Raw genomic sequence first — 19,503 nt, 5'->3', positions numbered from 1 at the left:
AGTGAAGGAAAAGCAGCCAACAAGTGCTCAGCATATGTGAGAACTCCCTCAAGACTGTTGGACCAGGCGACTACCTCATGAAGCTGGTTGAGAGAATGTCAAGAGTGTGCAAAGCTGTCATCAAGGCCAAGGGTGGCTACTTTGAAGAATCTATAATATATTTTAACTCACTTAACACTTTTGTGGTTACTACATGATTCCCTATGTGTTATTTCAGTTTTGATGTCTTCACTATTATTCAACAATGTAGAAAATAGTAAAAATAAAGAAAAACCCTTGAATGAATAGCTGTCCAAACTTTTGACTTGTACTGTAGGCGTGAGAGTAAGAGAACACAGAGAGAAGAACAGAGAGAAGGGGAGAGCGAGAGAATAGATATAGATGAAGACGAGGAAGACTATGTAAGTGGACAGGACAGAGACATGTAAAGATATAGCTGCGTGTGTGCGCCTAAGTGGTGAGCAATCGAAATGTCCATTCACAAACATCCCCCAACCCTCAAACTATAGGCACAGTACAGTTCCTTCTAACACGCAGTAGAGTAGAGAGTAGGAGACTGCAGAGCCGCTCATTACATAACTGGATCTCTGAGGAGCACACACACACGCAAATAGGAAGACCGTGTGTGTGTAGTGTATGAGGTAGGAGGTGGGGATGGCAAGCCGCTGCGGTGGAAGCTTAGGGTTACAGTTGTCAGGACAAATTAGTTCTAGAACCGCAGCTACTGTAGCTTGGATAATTTGGGAAGAATTAGAGAGAGAAGACGAGAAACAGGCTGGAAAAATGGTGGTGAATGTGCCATAATGGGTACAGGGAGAGTAGTCATGGTGTGAGGAACACGCACACACTCAGTGACGCCGAAACCACAGAGGCAGCTTTTCTCCTTAGCAAAATGCAAACATAATGCAAACATACTGTAACCGAATACAACAAAAGAAACATATTTTCCAACATTGTTACAGGCTACAGTTACAGTTGAAGTCAGAAGTTTACATACACCTTAGCCAACTACATTTAAACTCAGTTTCACAATTCCTGACATTTAATCCTAGTAAAAATTCCCAGTCTTAGGTCAGTTAGGATCCCCACTTTATTTTAAGAATGTGAAATGTCAGAATAATAGTAGAGAGAATGATTTATTTCAGCTTTTATTTATTTCATCACATTCCCAGTGGGTCAGAAGTTTACATACACTCATTTAGTATTTGGTAGCATTGCCTTTAAAACTGTTTAACAAGAAATTCGTGGAGTGGTTGAAAAATGAGTTTTAATGACTCCAACCTAAGTGTATGTAAACTTCCGACTTCAACTATATATCCTCCAAACAGCAGCTTCAAGGGCATTATCACTTTTATACAACGGGTTACCAACATATTCAAAAATTGATTGACATTCTCATAAGAAATGTTATTTTGATTAATTTATTCATACCGTTTCATCCTTCCACAAGATAGTCCCGAAACAGCTTGCCTGTCTTGCATGTTATTTTGCCATTAACCTCTCTACGCACCGAACCCGTTAGCGGGATTAAATTCGATAACATACAGTGATCGCTACATAAATAGTCATATTAAACATTCATGAAAATACAAGTCTCACACATGGTTCGAAAGCCTAGAATCTTGCTAATCCAATTGCGTTGTCAGATTTAAAAAATGATTTATTGCGAAAGAATACGCTGCAATTATCTGAGCCATATCAAACTACTTATTCAACCAGCACTTCCGTAACAAAATCACAGATTGCATTGAAATAAATCGTTTACCTTTGAAGATCTTGCTCTGGTTGCAATCCCAAGGCTCATTGTTACACAATGAATGGTCTTTTGTTCGGTTAAATCCATTTTTTATAGCCTAACACGAAACATTTTGTGAACGCTTATCTCATTGAATTTCGTGTCATTCAATTTGACGTAACATCCAATGTAAAATAGACAGACTTTCCCTGACTTTATCCAGTCATGTTTGGTTTCCTTGCAATCAACTGTTTGTTTGTAACACAACCAAAGCTGATGGGTCATTTTGCGGGACGGATTGACCCGGAAAAAACGATTGGAAGACAACAAGTGACGAGCCCATTGTGCACCAATTATATGACCACTGTCTCGTTGATTGACTGTATTTTAACCCAATGACCACTGATAGTCTTGACATCTAGCTGGGTAGATAGCCAATGAGCAGAGGTAAATGGCAATACCCCATGGTTCTTTGTTGTAAGACAAACCTTTCCATTAAATGCTGGCATAAGGACCGTTCTTTCGCCATTGCCAATTCAACCGTGAAGGAGCGCACAGCAGTATTTCGGTGACTTGCATCATCAGCTGTTTATTTATCCAACATCATGGCGAATAAGTCAAGGAAAGCTAAATCTAGTCTTAGAAATACGAATGTAGAAACAATTTTAGAGGAAATTGATCATGAAAGTGAGACAGATCTGCATTTTGAAGACTCCATTAGCTCCCAAAGCTTTGATTCTGAAACTGAGGCATATTTTTTGAACGGAGAGGATATTGTTTTGAACTGGTAAGTTGTTCTCATGCTAATGCTGTTGTTTGAAATTAATATAAAATATTATTTGTGATTGTTTTTACATTCTATTTGCAATATATAAAGATGTAATGAAATGGGTAAAGTACACGTTAGCTAGTCATTGTGAGTGAGGGTCTGTTTGTTTGTATGAGAACGACCATAGCCTATGTCTGTGTCTCTCTGTGTGTGTGTGTGTGTGTGTGTGTGTGTGTGTGTGTGTGTGTATTTATATATACTGCTCAAAAAAATAAAGGAAACACTTAAACAACACAATGTAACTCCAAGTCAATCACACTTCTGTGAAATCAAACTGTCCACTTAGGAAGCAACACTGATTGACAATAAATTTCACATGCTGTTGTGCAAATGGAATAGACAACAGGTGGAAATTATAGGCAATTAGCAAGATGCGAGCTGTGGCAAGAAGGTTTGCTGTGTCTGTCAGCGTAGTGTCCAGAGCATGGAGGCGCTACCAGGAGACAGGCCAGTACATCAGGAGACGTGGAGGAGGCCGTAGGAGGGCAAAAACCCATCAGCAGGACCGCTACCTCCGCCTTTGTGCAAGGAGGAGCAGGAGGAGCACTGCCAGAGCCCTGCAAAATGACCTCCAGCATGCCACAAATGTGCATGTGTCTGCTCAAACGGTCAGAAACAGACTCCATGAGGGTGGTATGAGGGCCCGACATCCACAGGTGGGGGTTGTGCTTACAGCCCAACACCGTGCAGGATGTTTGGCATTTGCCAGAAAACACCAAGATTGGCAAATTCGCCACTGGCGCCCTGTGCTCTTCACAGATGAAAGCAGGTTCACACTGAGCACGTGACAGAGTCTGGAGACGCCGTGGAGAACGTTCTGCTGCCTGCAACATCCTCCAGCATGACCGGTTTGGCAGTGGGTCAGTCATGGTGTGGGGTGGCATTTCTTTGGGGGCTGTCAAGCTACCTGTGTTCGCCAGAGGTAGCTTGACTGCCATTAGGTACCGAGATGAGATCCTCAGACCCCTTGTGAGACTATATGCTGGTGTGGTTGGCCCTGGGTTCCTCCTAAAGCAAGACAATGCTAGACCTCATGTGGCTGGAGTGTAGTTCCTGCAAGAGGAAGGCATTGATGCTATGGACTGGCCCGCCCGTTCCCCAGACCTGAATCCAATTGAGCACATCTGGGACATCATGTCTCGCTCCGTCCACCAACGCAACGTTGCACCACAGACTGTCCAGGAGTTGGCGGATGCTTTAGTCCAGGTCTGGGAGGAGATCCGTCAGGAGACCATCCGCCACCTCATCAGGAGCATGCCCAGGTGTTGTAGGGAGGTCATACAGGCACGTGGAGGCCACACACACTACTGAGCCTCATTTTGACTTGTTTTAACCTGTTGGAACTCTAGGGGCAGCATTTTCATTTTTGGATAAAAAACTTTCCCGTTTTAAACAAGATATTTTTTCACGAAAAGATGCTCGACTATGCATATAATTGACAGCTTTGGATAGAAAACACTTGTTTCCAAAACTGCAAAGATATTGTCTGTGAGTGCAACAGAACTGATGTTACAGGCGAAACCCAGATAAAAATCCAATCAGGAAGTGCCGCATTTAAAAAAAAACCGCCTCATGCTAATGACTCCTTATATGGCTGTGAATGAGCTACGAATGAGCTTACGTTTTCTACGTATTCCCCAAGGTGTCTACAGCATTGTGACGTCTTTTTACGCATGTTGAAGAATAGCCGTGAGGGACCACATTTAGCAAGTGGTCACATGATGGCTCCTGCAGAAAATCTTGCGTAAAGTACACAAGTAGCCATTTTTCTAATCGCTTCTTATGAGAAACCAATATTCCCGACGGATATATTATCGAATTGTTATGTGAAAAACACCTTGAGGATTGATTCTAAACAACGTTTGCCATGTTTCTGTCGATATTATGGAGCTAATTTGGAAAAAAGTGTTAGAGGTACTGTTAGAGGTGCGTGACCAGAAAGCTAGCATCAGTTTGTTTTCCTCCTGTATTGAACACAGATCATCCCGTCTTCAATTTTATCGATTATTCATGTTAAAAAAAATACCTAAAATTGTATTACAAAAGTAGTTTGAAATGTTTTGGCAAAGTTTACAGGTAACTTTTGAGATATTTTGTAGTCACGTTGCACAAGTAGGAACCGGTGTTTTTCTGGATCAAACGCACCAAATAAATTGACATTCTGGATATATATAGACAGAATTAAATCGAACAAAAAGGACCATTTGTGATGTTTATGGGACATATTGGAGTGCCAACAAAAGAAGCTCGTCAAAGGCATGATTTATATTTTTATTTCTGAAATATGCTTTCTCTTTGTTTACGGAGGTGCTACCCTCAGATAATAGCATTGTTTGCTTTCGACGAAAAGCCTTCTTGAAATCTGACATGTTGGCTGGATTCACAACAAGTGTAGCTTTAATTTGGTATCTTAAGTGTGATTTCACGAAAGTTTGATTTTTATAGTAATTTATTCGAATTTGGCGCTCTGCATTTTCACTGGCTTTTGGCCAGGTGGGATGCTAGCGTCCCACATATCCCAGAGAGGTTAAGGGCTTTGTAAGTAAGCATTTCACTGTGTTGTATTCGGCGCATGTAACAAATAACTTGATTTGATTAATACCAGCATATCAGTTTACTAACAAAAAAATACAGAGTTAATAAAGCCGCATACAAACATGGTCTCTTTTTTGTTTTCTGGAATAAGGCAGCTCCCAAATGCAGGCGTTCCAGAATGGTTCAATGCTTTCAGTGGTGGTGGGGCAAGCCAGTAGAAAATACGAAGTGTTATGTCGTGATTGGCTCAGTGTTCTGCCACTCATGGGGACACTACATCACCACCAAGTCTAAAGGTAAACCTTGGGTGCTGCCATAGAGTTGCATTAGAAGTGCCCATCCAAGAAGGCTCAAGGTCATTGGCCACAGATAAAATTACATCAAATCAAGTTATATGTACAGCAGCTTTGATTGAAATGATCATGTCAACATCATACTTTAAAAATCCTGAATCAAGTCGACAATCTACTGGCAAATCCTTTTTAATCCTTGTCATATGAAGAGAAATTATAGATAAAACGTACTGGTGCTCATCGGCCATAAACATTAGACATGTTGGAAATCGCAAAGTCAACAATGACTGGTTTGGAAGGAATCAGTGAGAGTGGCTGTGTGGTCCCAAATCTGGGAGTAAGAGTCTCTTTTCCAATTTTAAAATTATAAACATTCAACATTGACCATGCTGTCAATGAAGCATGATTTGTGCAGCTCTCAAAACAACTTAACTGAGAACTGCGAAAACTTCTGTGAGTTCAGGATGAACTCTCACTGGGAAAATATGTTTTGAATGGTCATCCAACTCAGAATTGTAAATTTGGCCTCTTTCTAGAGCTACGACCTGAAGATCAATGACGTCATCATGATTCGACCTTGTCCCCCCCCGAGTTGTCAGTTCTTTTGAAAGCACCATAAATCAAGAGAATGCCGTGCCACCTTCCTGTTCAAGTCAGCACAGCACAAGGTGAGTCCAAAAATGTATTGTATGCTGCTGCATAAATTATGTAATATGCCAGAGAGATATGTATACTGTAGCTAAGAAAGTAATACTAAGTGTATGTTGTGTAATAAGTTAGTAGCCCATGTCCCTCACCCTAATAATTTAGTCTATTTACCCCTCTTAAATGTTGTCTACTGTTCTGACATGGTGGTGCACATGTAGCCTATAACCTGTTTTAGAGAAATTTAATCATTGAATATTGTAAGAGCTTTCATTGTCTGCTTGTAGGCCCCCTTTATTTATCCTACGGTTCTGACTTGGTGTACAGGGAGAATACTGTAAGAACAGCCCATGTTCTGAATGTTCTGTCGCTGTATATTTCAAAAGTGCTAAACAAATAGTTGATTATGTCCGTTCTAGCTCGCTCATTAATGTCTTAATCGAAATTACAGATTGCACCTAATACGCTTGTCGTCCCCTTATGCCATAGTTTGTACATCTAAATTGTCATTACAAACCACATTTGTTTAAGCAAGTCAGCCATATCAGCTGTTTTTTTTTTAAAGGCAGTAAAAATGAGGCTGAATGAACTGTTTTACTGCAAGACAAGGCTCTGCTTATAGCCAAGTGTAGCAGTGGTAAGATGTTGGGACAGCTTTATGTAGGCCCTAACATTTTGTTGGCACCATTTGTCACCGTTATAGTGAAATAATGTATTGTTTAGTGTTGTGTAGTGGCTTTGCTGGCATGCATCCCACTTTTTTTAGATTTACATGCTAAAATCATCACTGTATATATCCATACAAATGATGCCAGCTGATTCATGATTTCGATGGGTTTCATGCCATTCGCTCTATTCCAACCATTATGAGCCATCCACCCTTCAGCAGCCTCCACTGGTCAGGATTTATTTTCCGTAGGCCATTACACTTGATGGCTGGTTGCAGGTGACTGAGGGGCTTTTCTGCTGTCTGCGCTTTTTTTTTTACCATGCAATCGTCAAAGAAGGGGATGGATAGTCTTCAAAGGATTAAATACCCTTTCTCTCCTCACCAGCATCTAACTGCACACTCTAAGTGAGGACACTTATTGGCCAGCATGTGCATGCCATGCAGAGTGAGAGCCTGCTTGTGATTCGTCAGCATTCTCTGTACATCTAGAGAGTGAATGAACAGAGTCTAGTGCTTCTAATTGGAGGAGGTACCGTAGTCCAGTTTTTGTTGTATTAACAAGAGTGTCAAAGAAATTAGAAAATTGCAGCCTCTTGCAATATGGATATTGCACGTCAATATTACAATTTCAAATCTGAATTTGATGAATGGTGCAGCGCTAACACACTCTGGCCCTGACACACGTACAGTTCCAGTCCAAAATTTGGATACGAATACTCATTCAAGGGGTTTACTTTATTTTTTACTATTTCTGTATTGTAGAATAATAGTGAATACATCAAAACTATGAAATAACACATGGAATAATGTAGTAACCAAAAAAGTGTTAAATCCAAATATATTTTATATTCTTCTAAGTATCCAACCTTAACCTTTTATTTTATTTAACTAGGCAGGTTAGTTAAGAACAAATTCTTATTTACAATGACGGCCTACCCCAGCCAAACCCTAACCCGGATGACGCTGGGTCAATTGTGCACCGCCCTATGTGACTCCCAATCACGGCCTGTTGCGAGACAGCTTTGCACACTCTTGGCATTCTCTCAACCAGCTTCACCTGGAATGGTTTTCCAACAGTCTTGAAGAAGTTCCCACATATGCTGAGCACTTGTTGGCTACTTTTCCTTTACTCTGCAGTGCATCCTTCACCCTGGCGTATCGCTGCAGAATGCTGTGGTAGCAATGCTGGTTAAGTGTGCCTTGAATTCTAAATAAATCACATACAGTGTCAACAGCAAAGCACCCCCACACCTCCTCCATGCTTCAAGTTTGGAACCACACATGCGGAGATCATCCGCTCAACTACTCTGCGTCTCACAAAGACATGGTGTTGGAAACAAAAATCAAACATTTGGAGTAAACAGACCAAAGGACAGATTTCCACTGGTCTAAAGTCCACTGCTTGTGTTTCTTGGCCCAAGCAAGTCTCTTCTTACCATTGGTGTCCTTTAGTAGAGGTTTCTTCTCAGCAATTCGACCATGAAGGCCTGATTCACGCCGTCTCCTCTGAACAGTTGATGTTGAGATGTGTCTGTTACTTGAACTCTGTGAAGCATTTATTTGGCCTGCAATCTGAGGTGCAGTTAAATCTAATGATCTTATCTTCTGCTGCAGAGGTAACTCTGTGTCTTCCTTTCCTGTGGCAATCCTCATGAGCCAGTTTCATCATAGCGCTTGGTTTTTGCGACTGCACTTGAAGAAACTTTCAAAGTTCTTGAAATGTTGGACTGTTGTTTCTCTTTGCTTATTTGAGCTGTTCTCGCCATAATATGGACTTGGTCTTTTACCAAATAGGGCTATCTTCTGTAATAAAATCCCTACCTTGTCACAACACAACTGATTGTCTGAAATGCATTAAGACTGAAAGAAATTCCACAAATGTACCAATAACAAGGCATAACTGTTAATTGAAATGCATTCCAGGTGACTACCTAATGTAGCTGGTTGAGAGAATGCCAAGAGTGTGCAAACCTGTCATGAAGGTGGCTACATTGAAGAATCTCAAATATATTTTGTTTAAAAAAATTTTTTGGTTACTACATGATTCCATTTGTGTTTTTTCATAGTTTTGATGTCTTCACTATTATTTGACAATGTAGAAAATAGAAAAAATAAAGTAAACCCCTTGAATGAGTAGTTGTGTCCAAACTCTTGGCTGGCACTGTACATACTACACATGTACATACAAACATACAGTACCTACACAGTCTCTGATGGTTACATAATCTGCTCACCTGAACACACACAAAAAACCTGCAGTCATGTTACGAGAGAAAAAGAGACCGCACAGGAGAAGAAATGGGACAATGAAATATAAATGGTATCCAGAGGAGATGACAGGAAGGGAACAAAAGGCAGGAGAGAGGGGAGGCATGGTGAGAGAGAGTCAGTGTTCTGCTGTAGTGAGTCAGCAGTTGCGTGATCTTTCGGGTGTGGGGGTCAGACAGATGCATTCTGGAATAACAACAAAAAAATGCCAGACTGCAGCTGAGCTCTTGAGCAGCAGCGCCCCCCTTACTACAATTGCACCATTTCACCTCCATCTACATTCTGAGCCGGGCAGTTACCTGGCTGAAGAGTCTCCTGAGCACAGCGCATCCCTGCAACACAGAGAAATCAAACTGTTTAAGATGAATTCAATATACAAGACAATGTTACTGTGTGTGTGTCAGTAGTCAGTCTTCCTAGATTAAAACTAATTCCATTGCCTAATGAGCTGGTTTGCTTTGGAAGTAATGAGACGCTTCAGCTCAATGAGATGCTGTGATGCTGACTCAGTTTCTCTCGCCCTCTGTTACTCCCTTTCTCGCCAATTCTCCTACCTCTATCCCATTTTCTAACGCCAGCTCACTATCTGTGACTTGTTTGACTGGATAGTCTTCCTGCACTCTTCCTTTCATTTAATATTTATATATTATTCCTCTATATACTGTTACTTTATACAGTGTATTCAGAAAGTATTCAGACCCCTTAATTTTCAACATTTTGTTACAGCCTTATTCTAAAATAGATTTTAAGATATGACAACAATTCATCAATTACACACACACACTACCCCATAATGACAAAGTGAAAACAGGTTTTTAGAAATATTAAAGAATGCATTTTTTTTTTTAAATGGATGAACCTGAGCTCAATTTCAAGGGTCATATCAAAGGGTCTGAATATTCATGTCAATAAGGTATCTGTTTTTATAAATTAGCAAACATTTTAAAAAATGTTTTCGCTTTGTCATTATGGAGTGTTGTGTGTAGATTGATGTGGATTTATTTGTAATCAATTTTCAAATAAGGCTGAAAATGTGGAAAAGGTCAATGGTTCTAAATACTTACTGAATGCAGTGTATATTATCTGTAAATCCATAGGCTAACTTACAGGCCGCACTAAATACATTAGATTGGAAATCTCTACCTAGCAATCCCTGCTGGGTGTGTGTGAATATTAACAACAGTAGCCAGAATAACAGAATCAACCCACCGGTCAGAGAAATATGAGTCAATGAAATCATGTGTTCGCTTCTTGGCCCTGGGAATAAAAAACAAAAAGTGATGTTAGCTAATAAAAAATAAATACTGTGGATGGTACTTTACTTAAATTCTTGTCATGTTCTGGAAACAGATCAAAGAAAATACCTCTTTACAACCATGATAATGTGCAACAAAACAGAGCAGTGGTGTGTGTGTACTCGAGCAACCAGTTGCAACCAGCAATGCAGTTATGTGTGTGTGAGAAAATGTGTATGTACTTGAGCAAATGGAAAAAAGTGTGTGTAACAGCTCACCCTGGGGTCCACTTGTTGGCATCCTGGTTGCGTCCCTGGTCAATCATAGTTGGCGTGTGTGTGCAGGGGGTACCTTTGAAGACATTCCCTGTGTGAGAAACTCTCTCTGCTGTGCTGATGATCTACACAGAAAATAAATAAGAAACAGAGGGGTGCATCAGATTGCAGGCTCATGTTCATTTGGGCACATCGTAGCAAAATGTTGCGCAATGGACATGATTGAACAGATGCAAGGATGTCAGGTGATTCGAAGAATATTGGTAGCCAGGGTGCTGTTCATTACGCACCAAATAAAGAAAGGGCAACCTGGACTCATCCAATATGAAGAGCTTATTTTCGTTTTCAGTTTCAAAACATATTCTGTTTGACGCCCTAATGAACACTATCCAGGTGAGTCATTGAGAACAGATTCTTTGCCAAGAAGTGGGCAATTCTCTTGTGTGGTGACTGAGCATGGAGCAGGTTGGGTGTAATATTTGAGAGTCCTGCTATGCAGAAGTGTCTCGAAGCCAGAGCTGAACAAAAGAGATGAGACGAGATCAGATGGATGCAGCAGAGTGCTAATAAATACCCCCAGCTAATTATAGCAAGCTAGTCACAGTCTGTAGCCCCCCACACACTTTCTTCTTCTCATCTCAGCCAGGCCTTTCTTTTACACTTCACCACACTGGCTGCCACAAATGCAAGAGGATGGGAGACCTGGGGTGTATTCATTAACACCCACCGTAGCAAAACACTTTGCAATGGAAAATGTTTTGAATTGAAAATGAGAATTTGAAATTGGACAAATTCAGACAATGTTTTCTTTGGTACCTGGGGAATACACCTCTGGTCATCGACTCTTAACTACGAAGAAAAAAAGAATCCCAACAGAGGGCTTTCATTAATAAAAAAATCTGCAGCAGGGCTCAATTTCCGTGAACTTGAAATTATAGTGGGTTGATAAGAAAAAAGCCAATTTACTAGTCTAAAGGCTCAACTCAATCACACTTACAGTGCATTCAGAAAGTATTCCGACCCCTTGACTTAAATATTTAGTTGCATTCTTTTTTTGTTCGTTTTTACCCCTTTTTCTCCAATATCGTGATAGCCAATTGGTAGTTAGTCTTGCCTCATCGCTGAAGGTCTAGATTCATGTGTCCTCCGAAACATGACTCTGCCAAGCTGCACTGTTTCTTGACACACTGCTTGCTTAACCCGGAAGCCAGCCGCACCAATGTGTCAGAAGAAACACCATACAAGTGGGGACCTTAGCGTGCATGCACCCGGCCTGCCACAAGCAGTCGCTAGAGCGCAATGGACCAAGGACATCACAGGGATCGAACCTGGGTCTGTAGTGACACCTCTCGGGAGGCCCAGACCCATTGAATTTTTATACATTTTGTTTTACGTTAAAGCCTTATTCTTAAATAGTTTCTCACCTCATCAATCAACACATTATATCACATAAAGACAAAGCAAACATTTTTTTTTTTGCAAAAACGGCAATTATCACATTTACATAACTATTCAGACCCTTCACTCAGTACTTTATTGAAGCCTCTGACAGCAATTACAGCCTCAAGTCTTCGAGTATGATGCTACAAGCCTGGTACACCTGTATTTGGGGAGCTTCTCCCATTCTTCTCTGCAGATCCTCTCAAGCTCTGTCAGGTTGGATGGGAGTGTCGCTGCACAGCTATTTTCAGGTCTCTCCAGAGATGTTCGATCGGGTTCAAGTCCGAGCTCTGGCTAGGCCATTCAATGACATTGTCTTGGCTGTGTGCTTAGGGTCGTAGTCCTGTTACAAGGTGAACCTTCGACACAGTCTGAGGTTCTGAGCACTCTGAAGCAGGTTTTCATCAAGGATCTCTCGGTGGTTTGCTCCTTTCATCTTTGCCTCGATCCTGACTTGTCTCCCTGCCGCTGACAAACATCCCCACAGCATAATGCCGCCACCACCATGCTTGACCGTAGGGATGGTGCCAGGTTTCCTTCAGACATGACGCTTGGCATTCAGGCCAAATAGTTCAATTTTGGTTTCATTGAACAGAGAATCTTGTTTCTCATGGTCGGAGAGTCTTTTGGCAAACTCCAAGCGGGCTGTCATGTGCATTTACTGAAGAGTGGCTTCCGCCTGGACACTAACATAAAGGCCTGATGGGTGGAGTATTGCAGAGATGGTTGTCCTTCTGGAAGATTCTTCCTGGAAGATTCTTCCATCTCCACAAAGGAACTCTAGAGCTCTGTCAGAGTGACCATTGGGTTCTTGGTCACCTCCCTGACCAAGGCCCTTTTCCCCAGATTGCTTGGTTTGGCAGGGCAGCCAGCTCAAAGAAGGGTCTTGGTGTTTCCAAACTTCTTCCATTTAAGAATGATGGAGGCCACTGTGTTCTTGAGGACCTTCAATGCTATAGAAATGTTTTGGTACACTTCCCCAGTGGTGTAAAGTACTGAAGTAGATCTTTAAAGTATTTTTTACTTAAGTCGTAGCTGTACTTAGCTATTTATATTTTTGACTACTTTTACTTCACTACATTCTTAAAGAAAATAATGTACTTTTTACTCCATACATTTTCTCTGACACCAAAAAGTACTAGTTATCAAGAGATCATCACTGCTCATCCCCTACTGCATCTGATTTGGCGAACTTGCTAAACACAAATGCTTCATTTGTAAAATATGTCTGAGTGTTGGAGTGTGCCCTTGACTGCACTCCCCCTCCCCCCCAAAAATATATATGTAAAATCAAATACTTTTAGAGACTTACTCAAGTAGTTTTTACTGGGTGATTTTCACTTTTACCTTAGCCATCTTCTGTTAAGGTATCTTTACTTCTACTCAAGTATGACAATTGGGTACTTTTTCAACCACCGCCCTTGCCCAGATCTGTGCTTCGACAATGCAGTCTCAGAGGTCTACGGACAATCCTTCGACCTCTGTGCATGTTAGAGCAAAAAAACCAAGCTATGTCAAGTGTGGGACCTTATACAGACGTATAAGGTGTGTGCCTTTCTAAATTGAATTTACCACAGGTGGACTCCAATCAAGTTGTAGAAAGGATGATTAATGGAAACAGGATGCACCTGAACTTTGTTTTTAATAAATGTGAAAAGGTTTCTAAAAACCTTTAACTTTGTCATTATGGGATATTGTGTGTATTTGTCATTATGGGATATTGTGTGTAGATTGCTGAGGATTTTTGTTTATTTAATCTATTTTAGAATAAGGCTGTAACATAAAATGTGGAAAAACTCAAGGGGTCTGAATACTTTCCATGTTTAATTTTTATATAATCCCAAATATTTTTATCCGCTTAATAATATTTATGGTTAGGATGGGGATTGGTGAATTTCATCTGTGGTTAGGGTATTTCATCTGTGTGTGTGTGCTTTCCCACACACACACACAACCATTAAAAAATCCAAGTTGATCATTTTAAAAAGACTAGTTGATCATTAGAAAACCCTTTTGCAATTATGTTGGCACAGCTGAAAACGGTTGTTCTGATTAAAGAAGCAATAAAACTGGCCTTCTTTAGACTAGAATTTGTTCTTATCAACTGACTTGCCTAGTTAAATAAAGGTTAAAAAAATAAAGAATCTGGAGCATCAGCATTTGTGGGTTCGATTACAGGCTCAAAATGGCCAGAAACAAGACCTTTCTTCTGAAACTCGTCAGTCTATTCTTGTTCTGAGAAACTAAGGCTATTCCATGCAAGGAATTGCCAAGAAACAGAAGACCACGTACAGCGCTCCCTTCACAGAACAGCACAAACTGGCTCTAACAAGAATAGAAGGAGTGGGAGGCCCCAGTGCACAACTGAGCAAGTGGACAAGTACACTAGAAGTGTCTAGTTTGAGAAACAGACACCTCACAAGTCGTCAACTGGCAGCTTCATTAAATAGTACCGCAAAACACCAGTCTCAAAGTCAACAGTGAAGATGCGACTCCAGAATGCTAGCCTTCTAGGCATGATTCCTCTGTCCAGTGTCTGTGTTCTTTTGCCCATCTTAATCTTTAATTTATATATTGGCCAGTCTGAGATATGGCTTTTTCTTGCAACTCTGCCTAGAAGGCCAGCATCCCAGAGTCACAGCTTTACCGTTGACATTGAGACCAGTGTTTTGCGGGTACCATTTAATGAAGCTGCCAGTAAAGGGTATAAACACGGTTTCCCATGCTTGTTCAATGAACCATAAACAATTAAATGAACATGCACCTGTGAAACGGTCGTTAACTTCACTAGGGTAGGGGGCAGCATTCGGAATTTTGGATGAAAAACATGCCCAAATTAAACTGCCTGCTACTCAGGCCCAGAAGCTATATGCATATAATTAGTAGATTTGGATAGAAAACACTCTGAAAAACACTCAGTTTCCAAAACTGTTCAAATAATGTCTGTGAGTATAACAGAACTAATATGGCAGGAGAAAATCCGAGGAAAATCCAACCAGGAAGTACTATTAGGCTGTTTTTCCATTGAAAGCCTATCCACCATACAAAGACTTAGGACCCAGTTCACGATCTCTGTGGCTTCCTCTACATGTGGCAAGTCTTTAGGCATTGTTTCAGGCTTTTACTCTGAAAAATGAGGGAGATACAGCACTTTCAATGAGAGGCCAGTGGAAATTTCCAGACATGAGCCCAGCGTGTGATCGGGAGCCCGCATTTCTTGTTTACCTTTTCTATTGACAAAGCTTTTGTCCGGTTGAAATATTGATTATGTATGGGGAAAAAAACAACCTGAAAATTGATTTTAAACATCATTTGACATGTTTCTACTAACTTTTATTGTACTTTTTGACTTTTCATCTTGATGTTGAGAGCGCGCATTGTGCCTTTAGATTTCTGAACTAAACGCACCAACAAAACGGAGGTTTTTGGACATAAAGAGGGACATTATCGAACAAAACAAACATTTATTGTCTAACATGGAGACCTGGGAGTGCCACCAGATGAAGATCAAAGGTAAGTGATTAATTTTAACGCCATTTCTGACTTTTGTGACACCTCTCCTTGGTTGGAAAATGGCTGTATGGTTTTCTGTGACTAGGCACTGACTTAAATCGCATGGTGTGATTTCTCCGTAAAGCCTTTTTGAAATTGAACACTGTGGTTGGATTTACAAGAAGTTTATCTTTAAAATGGTGTATAATACTTGTATGTTTGAGGAATTTTAATTATGGGATTTCTGTTTTGAATTTGGTGCCCTGCAATTTCACTGGCTGTTGTCGAGGTGGGAAGCTAGCGTACCAGAGGTTAAGACACTAACAGCTTACAGACGGTAGGCAATTAAGATCACAGTTATGAAAACTTAGGACACTAAAGATGCCTTTCTACTGACTCTGAAAAACACCAAAAGAAAGATGCCCAGGGTCCCTGCTCATCTGCGTGAACATGCCTGAGGCATGCTGCAAGGAGGCATGAGGACTGCAGATATGGCCAGGGCAATAAATTGCAATGTCCGTACTGTGAGACCCCTAAGACAGCGCTACAGGGAGACAGGACAGACAGCTGATCGTCCTCGCAGTGGCAGACCACGTTTAACACCTGCACAGGATCAGTACATCTGAACATCACACCTGCGGGACAGGTACAGGATGGCAACAACGACTGCCCAAGTTACCCCAGGAATGCACAATCCTTCCATCAGTGCTCAGACAGTCCAGCCTCTCTCAGCCTATTGCGGACAGAGGGCTTGTTGTAAGGCAGGTCCTCACCAGACATCACCAGCAACAAAGTCACCTATTGGCACAAACCCATTGTCGATGGACCAGACTGGGAAAAAGTGCTCTTCAATGACGAATATATTTTGATTTGTTTAACACTTTTTTGGTTACTACATGATTCCATATGTGTTATTTCATAGTTTTGACGTCTTCACAACTATGCTACAATGTAGAAAATAGTACAGAATAAAGAAAAACCCTGGAATGAGTAGGTGTGTCCAAACTTTTGACTGTGTAGGCTGGGCATACTTAACGGACTGAGACAAAAAAAGGGCTTTATAAAATAGATTTGATTAATACATTTGTACAAAACACTCACCATCTGGGTCCTCACATTGGCATTGACTGCTTCTAGTGTGATATTTGTTGCTGGGCTGTAGTCGGACGGCATCACAAGTGATATATTGCCTGAAAAACATGGTAAAGGGATAAACTATTTGAAGTGTTCCTCATTGGGTAAAAAATATCCAATGTCTGCCTACACAAATGTATATTTTACCAATTGATAAAGAAAGATCATCCAATTGGTTTAGTAAGGTTTTAAAGAAGCATTGTTTTATGCCTGGTTTTTGGGTTCCATTCCCGCTGAGGGCACCCATACGAAAAAATTATGCATTCATGACTAAGTTGCTTTGGATAAAAGCATCATTATATTATTATATCGATATCAGCAAGGCATATGTGATATTGGTGTCCTTCCTGTTAACCTACAACATTATGTAAAAACCCACATACATGACTGTTCCTGCATGCACAAAAATGTGGTTTTGTACACCAGCTGCTGAAAATACATTATTTTTGGTTATGGACAAGTTTAGACGGTACAATGATTCTCTACACTACACTTGTTTGTCGATTTCTGTATAGTGTATCTTTAAATTAGCCACTGATGGGACTTTGTGGATGGTTGCCACTTTCCATTGCAATTAAATTCAAACTGGTTTAGTAGGTTTCATTCACACCTGGCCCAACGGTCTTGAAAGTCAGAGCTGTGGAAGTGAACGGAAGAGTGCACATTCACACAGGTATAAGGAGTTGTTCCTAACCACATGACCTGATCGGCAAATGTAGCTTTTTTTTCTCTCCATAGGGCAGTGATTTGAATTAACATGTTAATAACTTGGAGCGTGACATAAAATGTTGAAAAAGCAGTGTGTTACTTTGCAGCCTTACTCTAAAATTGATTAAATAAAGCATTTCCTCATCAATATACAGACACACACACAAATATCCCATAATGACAAAGTGAACAGGTTAGAAATTTTAGCAAAATTATAAAAAGAAAGGAAAAACAGAAGTACCTTATTTACATAAGTATTCAGACACTTTGCTATGAGATTCAAAATTGAGATCACGTGCATCCTGTTTCCATCGATGGTCCTTGTTTTTATAACTTGATTAAAGTCCACCTGTGGTAAAATCAATTGATTGGACATGATTTGGAAAGGCACACACCTGTGCATATAAGGTAAAACATGAGGTTGAAGGAATTGTCTGTAGAGCTCCGACAGGATTGTGTCGAGGCACAGATCTAGGGAAAGGTACCAAAACCTCTCTGCAGCATTGAAGGTCGCCAAGAACACAGTGGCCTCCATCATTCTTAAACGGTAGAAGTTTGGAACCACCAAGACTCTTCCTAGAGCTGGCCACCCAGCCAAACAGCAATCGGGGGAAAAGGGCCTTGGTCAGGGAGGTGACCAAGAACCCGGTGGTCACTGACAGAGCTCTAGAATTCCTTTGTGTAGATGGGAGAACCTTCCAGAAGGACAACCATCTCTGCAATACTCCACCCATCAGGCCTTTATGGTAGAGCTGCCAGACAGAAGCCACTCCTCCGTAAAAGGCACGACAGACCACTTGGGAGTTTGCCAAAAGGCACCTAAAGCACTCTCAGACCACGAAGAACAAGATTCCCTGGTCTGATGAAACCAAGATTGAACGCCTTGGCCTGAATCCCAAGCATCACGTCTGGAGGAAACAGGGCACCATCCCCAGGCATTGTGGTGGCAGCATCATGCCGTGGGAATGTTTTATAGCGGCATGGACTGGGAGACTAGTCAGGATCGAGGGAAAGATAAACAGAGCAAAAAACAGAGATCTTTGATGAAAACCTGCTCCAGAATGTTCACCTTCCAACAGGACAACGAACCTAAGCACACAGCCAAGACAATGCAGGAGTGGCTTCAGGACAAGTCTCTGAATGTCCTTGAGTGGCCCAGCCAGACCCCGGACTTGAACCGGATTCAACATCTCTGGAGAGAGCAGCGATGCTCCCCATCCAACCTGACAGAGCTTGAGAGGATCTGCAGACTCCCCAAATACAAGTGTGCCAAGAAGACTTGAGGCTGTAATCTCTGCCAAAAGGTGCTTCAACAAATGTACTGAGTAAAGGGTCTAAATAATAAATGTGTTATCAGTTTGTTTTACACATTTGCAAAAATTTCTAAAAACCTATTTTTGCTTGGTCATTATGAGGTAGTGTGTGTAGATTGATTCAATTGCATTTTAGAGTAAGGTTAACATAACAAAATGTTGAAAAACTCAAGGGATCTGAATAATTTCCGAATGCACTATATATACAAAAGACGCCCCTTCAAATTAGTGGATTCGGCTATTTGAAACACGCCCGCTGTTGACAGATGTATAAAATCGAGGACACAGCCATGCAATCTCCATAGACAAACATTAGCAGTAGAATGGCCTTTCTGAAGAGCTCAGTGACTTTCAACATGGCACCGTCATAGAACGCCACCTTTCCAACAAGTCAGTTCGTAAAATTTCTGCTCTGCTAGAGCTTCCCCGGTCAACTGTAAGCGTTGTTATTGTGATGTGGAAACATCTAGGTGCAGCAAAAGGCTCAGTAGCGAAGTGGTAGGCCACACAAGAGAACAGAACGGGACCGCCGACTGCTGAAGCGCGCAGCGTGTTCAAATCATCTGTTCTCGGTTGCAACACTCACTACCGAGTTCCAAACTGCCTCTGGAAGCAATATCGGCACAAGAACTGTTCGAGAGCTTCATGAAAGTGCCAACTGTAAATTTTGGTGGAGGAGGAATAATAGTCTGGCCCTGTTTTTCATGGTTCGGGCTAGGCTCCGTAGTTCCAGTGAAGGAACTAAGGAGCCTAGGCTCCTTAGTTCCAGTGAAGGGAAATGTTAATGCTACAACATACAGTGACATTCTAGATTATTCTGTGCTTCCAACTTTGTGGCATCAGTTTGGGGAAGGCCTTTTCCTGTTTAAGCATGACAATGCCCTCATGCACAAAGCGAGACCCATACAGAAATGGTTTATTGAGATCGGTG

The 19,503-nt window shown here is 41.2% G+C and overlaps 1 protein-coding gene across 5 annotated transcripts in view; it reads right to left on the bottom strand.

Moving 5' to 3' along the window:
• Nucleotides 1-19,503, bottom strand: part of tfdp2 (transcription factor Dp-2) — a 44,407-nt gene that overhangs the window by 14,160 nt on the left and 10,744 nt on the right. For 3 of the 5 annotated variants that reach the window (XM_024376679.2, XM_024376677.2, XM_024376678.2), the window contains exons 2-5: nt 16,519-16,607; nt 10,489-10,610; nt 10,185-10,232; nt 9,275-9,307 (exon numbers count right to left, since the gene is read on the bottom strand). In XM_024376679.2, coding sequence (XP_024232447.1) covers nt 9,275-9,307; nt 10,185-10,232; nt 10,489-10,610; nt 16,519-16,590 — 275 coding nt within the window. In that variant the 5' untranslated portion in view covers nt 16,591-16,607. The remainder of the gene's footprint in view (nt 1-9,274; nt 9,308-10,184; nt 10,233-10,488; nt 10,611-16,518; nt 16,608-19,503) is intronic. The other 2 variants (XM_024376681.2, XM_024376680.2) reach the window with 1 other exon arrangement.

The sequence above is a fragment of the Oncorhynchus tshawytscha genome, linkage group LG17, assembly GCF_018296145.1.
Source record: "Oncorhynchus tshawytscha isolate Ot180627B linkage group LG17, Otsh_v2.0, whole genome shotgun sequence".
Lineage (NCBI taxonomy): Eukaryota > Metazoa > Chordata > Actinopteri > Salmoniformes > Salmonidae > Oncorhynchus > Oncorhynchus tshawytscha.
This window is presented reverse-complemented; position numbering and strand designations above follow the sequence as displayed.